The sequence below is a fragment of the Dermacentor andersoni genome, chromosome 9 (assembly GCF_023375885.2).
Source record: "Dermacentor andersoni chromosome 9, qqDerAnde1_hic_scaffold, whole genome shotgun sequence".
NCBI lineage: Eukaryota > Metazoa > Arthropoda > Arachnida > Ixodida > Ixodidae > Dermacentor > Dermacentor andersoni.
This window is the reverse complement of record NC_092822.1, coordinates 73,097,514-73,109,965: the sequence shown is the minus strand read 5'-3', so window position 1 is coordinate 73,109,965 and position 12,452 is coordinate 73,097,514. Positions and strand designations below refer to the sequence as shown.

The following is a 12,452-nucleotide window of genomic DNA, read 5'->3' as shown; positions in this document are numbered from 1 at the left end:
TTTTATAAATATTCTAGTGACTGCTGGAAGTGGTATATATATTTATGTCCTTGAATTCTTACAAATGTTTCCGAAGTTCGCAAGATTGAAAAACAGCACGAAGCTTAAAAATTCGCACCTGGGCACCTAGAACAGATAATTGCCGTTATGGATATTGGATCTGTCACAACTCTCAATGCAGATAAATTTGATATAATTTATGTGACGTGAATTTGTTACAATGTTTAAGGTTTTGCCATTGTGCGACTCGCGTATTAGTAGTTTATTTGGTAGTCCTGTATATTACACCAAACTGATGTCTGTGATGTGTGGTGCGCGATATGCTGCGGTGATTGGGACGGACAAGAGCACACGACAAAGAGTGCGCGCGCCGAGGCAAATTCCGTGCTGGAAGGAGAAAAACGAGAACGCCGAAAAGCGTCCCGCACGTGAACGCGCGGCACAAGAAAAAGGACTTAAAGAAGAAAAGAAAACCAATTAAGAAAGACCACGGGGCGTTAGGCAGCCAATCGGAGAATGCCTAATCGGCCAGACAAAAAAAAGCGTGGTGCGCTGGCAGAAGGAAGAGACGCAGGGGAGACTCCAAGGAGACGCCGGGAGAGTTCCAGGAAGTGACGTCAGGAGGAGGTCAACCACCGGGAGTTGAAGACGGACCGTCGGGTTCCGGACCGGAGCCACCAGGACTTCACCCGACTGGGGCCTCCTGCCAGCCCGTTCCTGTGCGTCGCCCGTCTGCCCGAGCGTGCCGTCAGTTCCCCAAGGCTGGTGAGCTTCTGCGCCCGTGGGCAGGACGAGAACAGTCGGGCTACGGGCCCGAGTTCTACACCAGCTGCCCAGCCAGAACGCCACCCCCGTCTGTCGTGCCGCCTGCTGCCCGAGGCCGGCGTTCGAGCTTCTGTGCCCGTGGGCAGGACAAGAGCAGTCGGGCTACGGGCCCGAGCTCTGCACCCAGCTGCCCGGCCAGAAAGCTGCCGCTGTCTACTTGTGCCTCCAAGCCGCCTGCTTTACCTCTCCAAGCCAGAGCTGGCGCGGTCCGGTTGCCCGGTCAACCAACTTACACCACGACCTTTGGTGATACTGGCGCAACTCCTTTCGTCAGCTTGTCGCCGCTTCGAGACTGTTATGTGACCCCGCCGTCGTGGCAAGCCCGGAGTCGCACACTAGTTAGCTCCATACTAGCCCCAAGTGTGTTTCTTACTGCGATGATGTCTATTTGAGTGTTTCTTTTTTGTTTTCTATTTTCTTCTATTTATTTTAAGCCTTTTTTAGTTCCAATAAATGTTTGTGTGTGTGTGTGTTCAGATCAGCGGCTTTGTCCTCAATTGGTTTCTCGGAGGCTCCGCCTAAGAGAACCGTTAGAACCTTTGAGTGCACGAACCTTTGTCCCCATATTTGGGCATCACAAATTGGCGTCCGCGACAGGACAAAGCCGTTCGTTCGGATTTTTTTTTCTATTGGCTAGGAACTATGGGTGCTAGCACACGAGACTTGTTAGCCTTAGCCGAACGCATGGGGCTAGAAGGTGTGGAGTTGAGGGCATCTTTGAACGAGCAGGAAGCGCGTGCGTGAGAAGAGCGGTCAGCGGAGCGCGAGGCTAAAAAGCAGGAGCTTTTATTAGAGGAAACGAATTTACAGTTATGGCTTAAAGCCGCGGAAGCTGAGGGAAATCGTGGTGAGACGAGCCAAGGGCAGCTAGAAATGGAGGAGCGAACGCTTCAGTTGCGCCTTCAAATGGCGGCAACGGATGCTGCAAGAACAGCTGACCGAGGGCCTGGATGGAGTGCACCATTTAGCGTGAGTCCTCAGTTTGATACCGGGATTCAATGAAAGCCGGGATGACTTGGATATCTAGTTAAAAAGGTCCGAAAGCGTCGCCACCATTCAAGAGTGGCCTAGAGACAAATGGGCCACGGTTCTAAGTTTACGCTTGAGCGGAGAAGCTCTGAAAGTCTTTGGACGTCTGTCTCCGGAAGACTCCCTCGACTACGATAAAGCCAAGTTGGTGTTGCTCCAATGTTTTCGTTTTACGGTGAAAGGCGACCGGGAGAAGTTGCGACAGAGCAAACCCCAAGATGGCGAAACTGGAAAGCAGTACGGAACTAGGCTACTGAGTTTCTTTGATCGGTGGGCGGAAATGTCCAAAACCGAAAAGGAGTATTTGGCATTTCGCAACCTAGTGGTGACGGAGCAGTTTTTGAACAATTGTTATCATCGGTTAGGACTCTTCCTGCGCGAGAAGAGCTACTGCCAGCTAGATGACATGGCTGAAGCTGCCGATAATTTTAGAGGCTCAGAGACAGCCCGATTTGTTAGTGTTCCGGCAGAAATCGGAAGGCATTAACCGTACGGAGAAAACCGGAAGCTCATCCGAGAGAGTTCCAATGCGATGCTTCGTATGTGAAAAACTGGGTCACGGGGCGTCGGACTGCCTATCTAAGCTGAGGCAACCGTACTGCGGATATTGCCGTAAGCCCGGTCATGATGCCAAAGCTTGCACCAAGAAAAACGGTCAACCAAAGATGACGTCATGCCTATTGTCGCCAGAAGAGCGCCTGGAAGATTCCAACGCAGTAGTCGTCGAACAAGAAGACATAGCTAGCACAGTGACCCCACAAGGACTGTAGCACGCAAGATTCCAGTGCTAAAGGGCGTCATCTTCGGACAGACCGCGTCAGTCTTGCGAGATACGGGAAGCAATACGCTGGTCGTGCGTCGTTCCCTCGTACCAGACAAGGCTCTCACAGGTACCACCGCTAAGCTTGTCCCGGCGGATGGCAGCACCATTGAAGTTCCCGAGGCTAAGGTTGAATTTCATTCACCTCATTTTTCTGGTACGTCAATTGTCAAGTGTATGACAGCTCCTTTATATGATGTTATTATAGGAAATGTACCAGGATCACGAGAAGCTCATGATCCAGATAAAACCTGGACAGAAAGGCTGAAGAAGCCCATCGAAGATGGTATAGCACGTGGGAAAAGAACGAAGGGAGAAGACCACTCCCCGGATGCTTTGCTGGTCGGCATCAAGAGCCGAGACCAGCAGCCGAAAACATCCACGATCAATATCAGCGCCTTGGAAATAACCAGGAAGGACCTTACCACGGCCCAGAACGAAGATAAGACCTTAGAGTCTTGCAAGAACAAAGTCGGTCAAGTGTTCCAAGGCAAAAGATTAGCATCCTACTCATTCGAAGTAGTAAATGGAGTGCTGTACCCTCAGTGCCGGCTACCCTCGGGCAAAACGACCCAACAAGTGGTAGTACGCCAAACATTGCGTGGCCAAGCGCACGAAAGTCTGATGGCAGGGCACCAAGGAATCAAGAGAACGATCGATCGTGTTCTAGAATCCTTCTATTGGCCAGGAGTCCAAGAAGCAGTGAGAAGATACGTACGCTCCATTTGAAAGAGCGGCGGTGGACATAATTGGACCCTTATAGCCTACGTCAAATAAGGGTAACCGATACATACTGACCCTGGTGAACTTTGCTACACGATATCCAGATGCGATAGCTTTGCCGTCGATCGATTCGGCTACGGTGGCCGAAGGACTGATAGAAATGTTTTCTCGCATTGGATTTCCACGTAAGATACTGTGCGATCAGGCCTCCTGTTTCACATCGGACCTAATGAGAGAGATAAATGACTTGCTGGCTATCAAACATCTAAGCTCGACGCCGTACCATCCCATGTGTAATGGTCTGGAGGAGCGATTTATTGGCACGTTGAAACAAATGCTACGCAAGATGTGCCAAGAAGCGCCAAAGTCATGGGACTGATTACCAGCACCCCTCTTGTTTGCGTATCGTGAAGTGCCTCAAGCCAGCATGGGGTTTTCTCCTTTCGAGTTGATTTACGGTCGACACGTCCGAGGCCCACTCAGTCTACTTAAGGAACTATGGACAGTAGACCACCTGTGCGAAGAAATCAAGACCACATAAGGGTATGTCTTGGATCTCCGAGATCGTCTAGAAAAGACACTACGGTTGGCACAAGAGACCTTGTCGCGATCTAAAACGACCCAGAAAAATTACTACGACCGGGGAAGCAAGATACGCCAGCTGATGACCGTGCCCTTATCCTGCTTCCAACGACGGAAAAAAAATTTTGATGCCCTGGAAGGGGCCTTTCGTGGTCACAGGAAAAAAAAAAGCAACTGATTACTGGTTGGACGTGGGACATACTACAAAACTGTTCCATATCAACGTGCTGAAGCGCTATGAAGGGCGTGAAGTTCCCCACAGTCAGCATCATTCATCGTGGTGGAGGAGACGGATACCCCTATACCTATCTTCACAACAAATGAGGGCCCGGGCGTAGAAGCAAATAAATCTTGCGATGACCTTCAAGAAAGTCAACGTGCGCGAATTCGCAGGGCGGACTACAGGAGTAGGAGGGACTACAACCCTATGCTTGATGTTGCCTTTACAATAGCAAGGTTTACCGTGCTGGTTTTTTTTCCTTGTCGCGACGCGGCGACAAGCTGACGAAAGGAGTTGCGCCGGTCTCACCATAGGTCGTGGTGTAAGTTGGTTGACCGGGCGACCGGAGCGCGCTAGCTCTGGCTTGGAGCGGTAAAGCAGGCGGCTTGGAGGCACGAGTAGACAGCGGCGGCTTTCTGGCCGGCAGCTGGGTGTAGAGCTCGGGCACGTAGCCCGACTGCTCTTGTCCTGCCCACGGGCACAGAAGCTCGAACGCCGGCCTCGGGCAGCAGGCGGCACGACAGACGGGGGCGGCGTTCTGGCCGGGCAGCTGGCGTAGAACTCGGGCCCGTAGCCCGACTGTTCTCGTCCTGCCCACGGGCGCAGAAGGAACTGACGGCACGCTCGGGTAGGCGGACGACGCACAGGAACGGGCTGGCAGGAGGCCCCAGTCGGGTGAAGTCCTGGTGGCTCGGGTCCGGAACCCCACGACCCGTCTTCAACTCCCGGTGGTTGACCTCCTCCTGGCGTCGCTTCCTGGAACTCTCCCGGCGTCTCCTGGGCGTCTCCCCTACGTCTCCCTTCTGCGAGCGCACCGCGCATTTATGCGAAGCATATTACTAGAGCTCAACCCAGCTCCTCAGGCGCGGCGGTGTCGCCTTCAATACCACGTGACACCGTGACGGCACGACAGAGGTGGAACGGGGCTCCATTCGCGCCGTCACTCGCGGCGTCGCGGCGGTATATAAGCAGCTGCGCTTGTTTCTAGGTTGCTTTGGCTCAACTCTTGCAAGATGGGCTGGGTGGGAATCGAACCAGGCTCTCCGGAGTGTGAGACGGAGGCGCTACCACTGAGCCACGAGTACGATGCTTCAAAGCGGTACAAAAGCGCCTCTAGTGAATGCGGTGTTGCCTTAGAAACGAGCTTCGTTGCCGCGCCGAACGCTGCGTTGCTCGACGCTCCCCGCGTCCAATGCGGGGCGCGTAGTCGCTGCGCCGTAGCCGATTGTCTTACACCCCGTGGCGGGTCGACGGGAACGCTGTCTCGTTCCACTCTTGAAGGCGAAGCAGAGTAACGCATGAGTTGTTTCTTCGTCTAGCCGAACCAAATATAGCCAAGCAACAGCAGTTCACCAGACTAAACAGTGGTTCAACAACTAAAATAAAGGCTAGTATGCTTCGCATCCTGGGCTTAACCTTAGCTAAGCGACAGCCATTTTTTTTCTTGTCTCTGGCCGATTAGGCATTCTCCGATTGGCTGCCTGACGCCCCGTGGTCTTTCCTAATTGTTTTTTTTCTTCTTTCAGTTGTTTTTCTTGTGCCGCGCGTTCACGTGCCGGACGCTCTTCGGCGTTGTCGTTTTTCTCCTTCCAGCACGGAATTTGCCTCTGCGCGCGCACTCCTTGTCGTCTGCTCTTGTCCGTCCCGATCACCGCACCATGTCGCGCAACACATATCACAGTGTCTTAGAGCTACTATGAGATGCAATTGCGCTGTCATTTTCACTGTCGATAATTTGATAGCCTACCTGAAAATTTGCGACATTAAACAATTTTTATATAAGTTAACGGCCTAAATCACAAATTCGCTACCAACGGTTTTTATATTTTATCTTTTAATTTTAACTGCAGGAAACCTCAAATTTGGTGCAGTCGCTGGCTAGAAATAGGATTGCTTATTTTCCATGTATTTTACAGAAGCCTTAGAGCTCAAGCTTCATCTTAATATGCATAAGAGTTGCGCAACATTTACGGCAAACTTTCGATATTCGCAAGGATGGCGCTGCAAGCTTGCACTGCTCATACCCAGCAACTTCGGTCATTGCCAGTTCGGCCTGCTGTGTACCTTCACGGCAGGGCACAAGGGTAACTGAAATGGCTGTGTTGAACAAATGGTACTTCACAACGTAGGTCTAGATTGAATTTGTTCTGCCAACGTATGCATTTAACGGCATTTGTTCGTAATATTCGCGCTGCGTCGAAGCAATGAATCGGCCGGGGATGAACAGTGAAGTCGCTCGACAGGAGCAAATCGTTTTGCAGCCCCTTCTCAACACAGGCTACGCTGGCTTGAAGAGGCGTCAAAATAAAACCGCAATGCGATTTATTCCTGCTGTCGTCCGAACTGAAATGCAGAGCAAGTGGCATCCTGTCCCTTTTCCCGCGCAGGATTTTGAGAGACAGCAGGTAGGGAGAGTGAGCGATTATGCCGGAGCATGCCTAAGTCCACGAGTGCTTCTCACGCTTTCCGGCACAGGCATTTTCTTGTCTAGTCGGTAATGGGCCATGTAACCCTTGCTGTCGCTCTCACAAACTTGTACGCGCTGTCGTTGTCTACGGAACACTGGCGTAGAACGTTATGCTTAGTAGAAACGCGGTCTCTTGTGTTGGCCGCCATGCGTCCGAGCCGAGCGTCATCTATAGGTATGGCAAGATACCAGGCGCACGGCGCTTTATGGCCTTCCAGATTAGCGCACGCAAATCTGCGAGACCATGGCCTGGCAGCCAGGCAGCGCAGCCCCGTACAAGGCGGCCGAAAAGCACGCGACACAAGGAAGCCTGGAAACGCGTCTGAACATGCCCGCGCAAGGGCTGCGCTGGAACACAGCGGTCCAGCGCGCCACGGGCACAGCGCTACCACGAGCGCAAACGCTCGTGCAAGAACGCTACAAGCGCACCCATGGTATGAATCTCACCGCCGCCTGCGTTGGCCATATCCACGTGACGTAGTGATGACGTCGCTTCGGAGCGCACAGGCATTTTTCTGTCGAGTCGGTAATAGGCCATGTAACCCTCGCTGTCGCTCTCGCAAACTTGTACGCGCTGTCCTTGTCTACGGAAACTCTAGCCTGCGCTCTGACTGCGCTTCGGTAAGGACCAATGAAAACGCGCCAAGCGTCTCAAGGTCCTCGCTTGCCCGGTCGGTCTTCTTAACCCGAAGGACGCTGGGCAGCGATCAACTGGACATAGGGTCCTCCTAAAACTTCAAGTAGGCCCGCTCCCAAACTTCAACTTGACCTGCCCTCAGGTTTCAAACGGCCCATCGTCAAATTTAAGTTGGCCCGCCGCCGGCGAAACCCAAATTTTCCTTGTTCCATCCCGAGATTTAAACTTTGCTTAACCCCAAATTTCAGTTCGCCCACGTTCTAATTTCAAGCAGGCCAAGCGCCAAATTTAATTCTGCCCATGTCCAAATGTCAAGTTGGGCCACCCTCAAATTTCAATTTGGCGCACCCGGCATTTCAAGTTGGCTCACACGCAAATTTCAGTTGACCCAACCCAAAAGTCTGTCACTACAATAAAATGGTCTCCCTTCGTCAGGACGTTGCGTGTCATCACCATCCTGCATGTTTAAATACAGGACAATGTTAACGGGCACCACAATGTGCAAGTTAACTGCTGCAGTCGTACATCGTAGCCTGCCACGGCGACTTCGTTAACGGGCGGAATTGTCGTCGCAATTCGCCGTCCTTGTGTATACGAATCCCTTGTATATTATACGCCAGGTCCTGAATGTGACTTGCCTTAACAAGCGGTGACTTTTCTCAAGAACTGACACAGGAACATGTTTCGCGGCTCGCCTCGCATTTAAAACCGCATTGCTATATTACTGCATAAAGAAGGAGGAGGACGGGGACCATTTTTTTTTTGAAATTATTCCTGCTTGTGCGGTTGGAAGTGCCCTGTACCCTTCGCAACTAAAGTCCCTGAATAAAAGTAAAAGGTAGCGACACACTTCTCGCTGCCGCTGCTGCGAGGAGCACGCGAGGAGGCAAGTCTGCGTCTCCCAATCGGTTGAGCTCCGTCACGTGGCATTTTTCAAGCCCTTTGCTTTATTTCCCTTCCTTCCGCGTCTCGGCGCACTCACCACCATGACAGTTGGCCTCGAGTTTTAGTTGCGAGGCTTTCGTGAGGCATTTCGGATGTTTTGGCTAAGTTTCGTGGCTAACCGCGTCCTTGAAGAGCTCGGTTCTTGTTTAGTTTTATGTCAGGAATTGATTTTAATAGAAATGCATGTGTAAAGGTGTACGAACGGAGCTTTTTCCTTTGTTAACGGGGATTTGTTTTCCTGATCACGCTATTTTCAACAGGTGTATGAAGCTATGGAGTGCGTAGGCTGTGTTCTGTCATATATCGTGCTGGAAACGTACTGAGATTGCGTAGCTTTGTCAGTCCATGCTTTTGCTAGGCGTTGAAAATACATTTTGCGAGGAGAACGCTTAGCCGTAGGAAGCAGCAAAGCAGCATAGCACGCGAACACTAGGTCCGATTAAGCTGAGTACTAACCTTTTTTACTCCTATCTATAAAAATATTTAGAGTAGCCTATTTTTGTATATGAGAAGCCGACAAACACTGACACCAAGAACAACATAGGGGAAATTACTTGTGCTTAATAAATGACATAAAGAAACGATAAGATATTGGAAATGAAAATCGATGAAAAATATACAACTTGCCGCAGGTGGAGAACGATCCCACAACCTTCGCATTTCGCGTGCGATGCTCTACCAATTGAACTACTGCGGCTTAATTTCCCCATCAACTTTCCCTTGTATTTAAGTTTTCTAGTATAACCATGGGAGTGTTAGCCTGCGCCACCACTCAGAAACCTTGGCGGCGGATGTGGAACATCCTTTCTGCCGCAGGCGTCACGAGAACGTGGTCTTTTTGGGTAAAGGCAAGTGGTCAAAAAACCCACACATGCCACCTAAAGGCGTCAATGTTGCCGGATTCGAGAACCTCGTTATGTAATAAACGAGAAAAAAAGGGGGTTAACCGAAGGGCCTGATTTTTATTAATCGTATCATGAGACGCCAGTACTGACACCAAGGACGACACAGGGGAAATTGTGCTCAATAAATGAAAGAAAGAAACGATAAATTAATGGAAATGAAAATGGATGAAAATACAACATGCCACAGGTGAACGATCCCACGTCTTCGCATTACGCGTGGGATGCTCTAACCAATTTAGCTCCCGCGCGCGGTTTCCCCATCCTCTTTGTGGGGTATTACTTAGGGGTATTACTACCTCTTTGTGGACGAGTTACTACTAGAACTAACCCTGGGAGTGTTAGCAAACGCCACCACTCACAAATCTTGGCGGCGGATGTGGGACATCTCTCCTGTCGCAGGCGTCACAAGTACATGATTTTTCTGGGTGAAGGCAACTGGCCAGTAAACCCGCACATGCTACCTGAAGGCGTCAATGTCGCCAGATTTGAGACTCTCGTTATGTAAGAACGAGAAGAAAGGCGTTTAACCGAGGGGCCCGATTTTTATTAATTGTATCATGAGACGCGAGCAAGGACCCTAAGGAAAGCATAAGGGAAAGAAATGGTAAATAATGGCAACGAAAATAGCATCATCGCATGATAACTCATGCTTGGCTTTGCTGATCAGAAAGACGCAGATGTCATGTGCCATTGCTGCAAGTGCATTCACGACTTTTGCTTCTCTATACTTGGTTGCATACATAGCAGCGAACGCTGAGGAGGCTAGAGGGACGTCTTGCAGTGGGCTTCGTTCGCACTGGGATACAGTTCGATGTTTTTTGACTGCAATTGTCTGCAACTATTTTTGGTATAGGCTCAGTAATAGAATGAAACAAGCTTTATACCTTAGAAAGAAACACACACACAGTAGTATAGGGCTGGTAAGACGTTCTTCTGGATCTTCTCTTGTTGTTGTTGTTCCATTTCGTTTTCGTTTTGTTAATTTGCAACCCTTGCATTATTACGTACATGCTCGCGCCAGCGAACGCTGGTTGACGCACCGCGCAGAGTGGTAACTTTTCTTGACCGAACATCTTGCGTAACTTCCACACCGTTGACTGCTATGTACGGAACGGAGTATAGACATTCGTTGGTTGACTTACGACCGGCTTCTACAGGTGCCAACTTGTGCGACACTCTGCCGGTGTCCAAGAAACTTCTTTCACGACTAGGCCCCACTTATCACCAAGTTTTAACCACGTTATTAAAGGCATATAAACGAGGTGTCGCCATTAGCTTTTATCAGTGTACTCTTTGACCGTAGTCACAGACTTTAGTCCATGCAAGAATTTATGGTTCTTCCGAGGGTCGCCAGAAGCTTCGAGTATCTCCGACGGAATTCTGGTGCTTCCTTGTCCGTAATTAGTTCTGCCCTTATTTCTCCTGTTTCAATTCGTGCATCTATCTATTTCTGTTTACGTGGACATTGGATTGGGGCTGTTTGGTGTTTCAGTCAGCACCACTGTGAAATAGCCGCGTTTTCTCCGTGCACTGATTTTAATGCCGTTTTTTTTTCTTTCAGAGGATGTGATGCAGCCCCAGCGCCAAGGGCGTAAGTATCATGTGCCTCACGTATAGGTGCGATCCTTGCAATATTGCACCAGTCACATGGGACAATCCATATGACAATGGATATATTCGCTGTATCCCATATGACTATGGGATACAGCGAATTAGGTCCAGGCCGTACACGGGTTTAGTTCACACTGCATTATTGATCTGTCTGGATACAGCAGCTACTGCTTCGGACATGACGCTGTATGTTTTCTAGAAAGAATAGATTGATGTGCAGGTCATTGAAGGATGTAGCTAGTACATGTGAATCTCTGTCCATGGACCAAAGTTTTGAAGGATTCCCAAAGTGTCCTAGGATAGGAATAACATTCTTTTAATGCTGGCAACCAACGGTTTAACTTGTCGTGACGTTGGCCAAGCGTCAAGCCGGGGTTATGTCCTACTCTGCACTATCCCAGTTAAGCCCGTTTGTGGTGGGCCGTAAGCCTTGGGCTTTTCGAGCGCACCTCGGGCCTGCTGCTGGACAGCCCGTAGTTGTGTGTCCTTGTCTCTGTCTCTCTGTGTATATATATATATATATATATATATATATATATATATATATATATATATATATTGCAAATTAAGAGAGAAGTGTTTGCTTGCTAGGCATATTTGAGCAAAATTCAGCTAAACATCAACACGAAAGCCGTATCGCCATTGCAATGTTACTAAAGATCTCTATAGATGTGACGACCTTACTAAAGTACGACAGAACTGTATAAATGCTCGCCACACGTACCTCGGCGGAAGGTCGAATTCGCTGACTGGAAGCTCTCCCTAGCACAGTTGTCGAGGGATGACATCTGTGTCTTAAAAAAAAAAAAAGATAATGTCGTTGCTTACTGCACAGCAGATTGCTGCTGCATGGAAATGCATGACGCAAACTAAAGGACTGGTTGCCAGATTACGAGCTCAATGCTGTAGTAAAGAATGAGAAATGCGCATAAGCAGCAAAACAACGCGTGCGGGCACTATCGAAATTCTGGGACTTTGCAAATGTATGATTCCAGCACGTAAAATCGCAAAGAAAGAACTCGCGTCAACAGGCCAAGAGAAGAAGTTTGCAAACTATATCTGCTGTAGAAACATGGGCAAAAAATGTACAATATAGTAGAAACCAAGGCCATAAGTCAAGCCTATCGCCTTTGGCAAACTCGAAGTCAAGGCAGATTTTCTCGGTGCACGATAGCCTTTGGAGCAAAAACACGCACCATATGAGCCATTAAACCATCCATTTACTTTAGCAGAGCCCGAAGCATTCCCGAATGTTCATGTTCGTATTCGTGTTCAGCTCCGGCTTCCCATAAAATCATTTATGAAATTGTAAAAGGCTGGCGCAGCGAAACCCAGGAAACCATCAGGTCTCTTTTCAACGCCATACTCTTTCTAATGCCATACCACCATCTACTCCGCATTAAGGGAAATATTAAGGACTGCTTCATTCCTAAGGAATAGGTGTAGTGGTTAGTTGCACACTATGTTGTAAAAATGAACTCGCTTTGTCATTCCAGGCACTGTTATTGTGCACCGCATGTTTGGCGCAGCTTTAAATAAGTTGCAGCACGGTGAAATATGATGCGTTTACTTAAATATCCAGAAAATCTCTTGCATACTCTTTAAAAACAGAGGTGCAACGCCAGTCCCAAATATTGCAATCAATAATGACGAGCTGTCGATGAGTGGAGTGTATAAGTTTTTGGGAA

General features: G+C 49.3%; 1 protein-coding gene across 14 annotated transcripts in view; it reads left to right on the top strand.

The window, feature by feature from the left end:
• The window catches only part of LOC129384091 (uncharacterized), a 165,340-nt gene that overhangs the window by 125,101 nt on the left and 27,787 nt on the right, over positions 1 to 12,452 (top strand). For all 14 annotated transcript variants that reach the window (XR_011890026.1, XR_008611866.2, XM_072284220.1 and 11 more), the window contains one exon: positions 10,715 to 10,744. Coding sequence is in view for 12 of the 14 variants with exons in the window: in XM_072284220.1 (XP_072140321.1) it covers positions 10,715 to 10,744 (30 nt within the window). In the remaining 2 variants the exon portion in view is untranslated. The remainder of the gene's footprint in view (positions 1 to 10,714; positions 10,745 to 12,452) is intronic.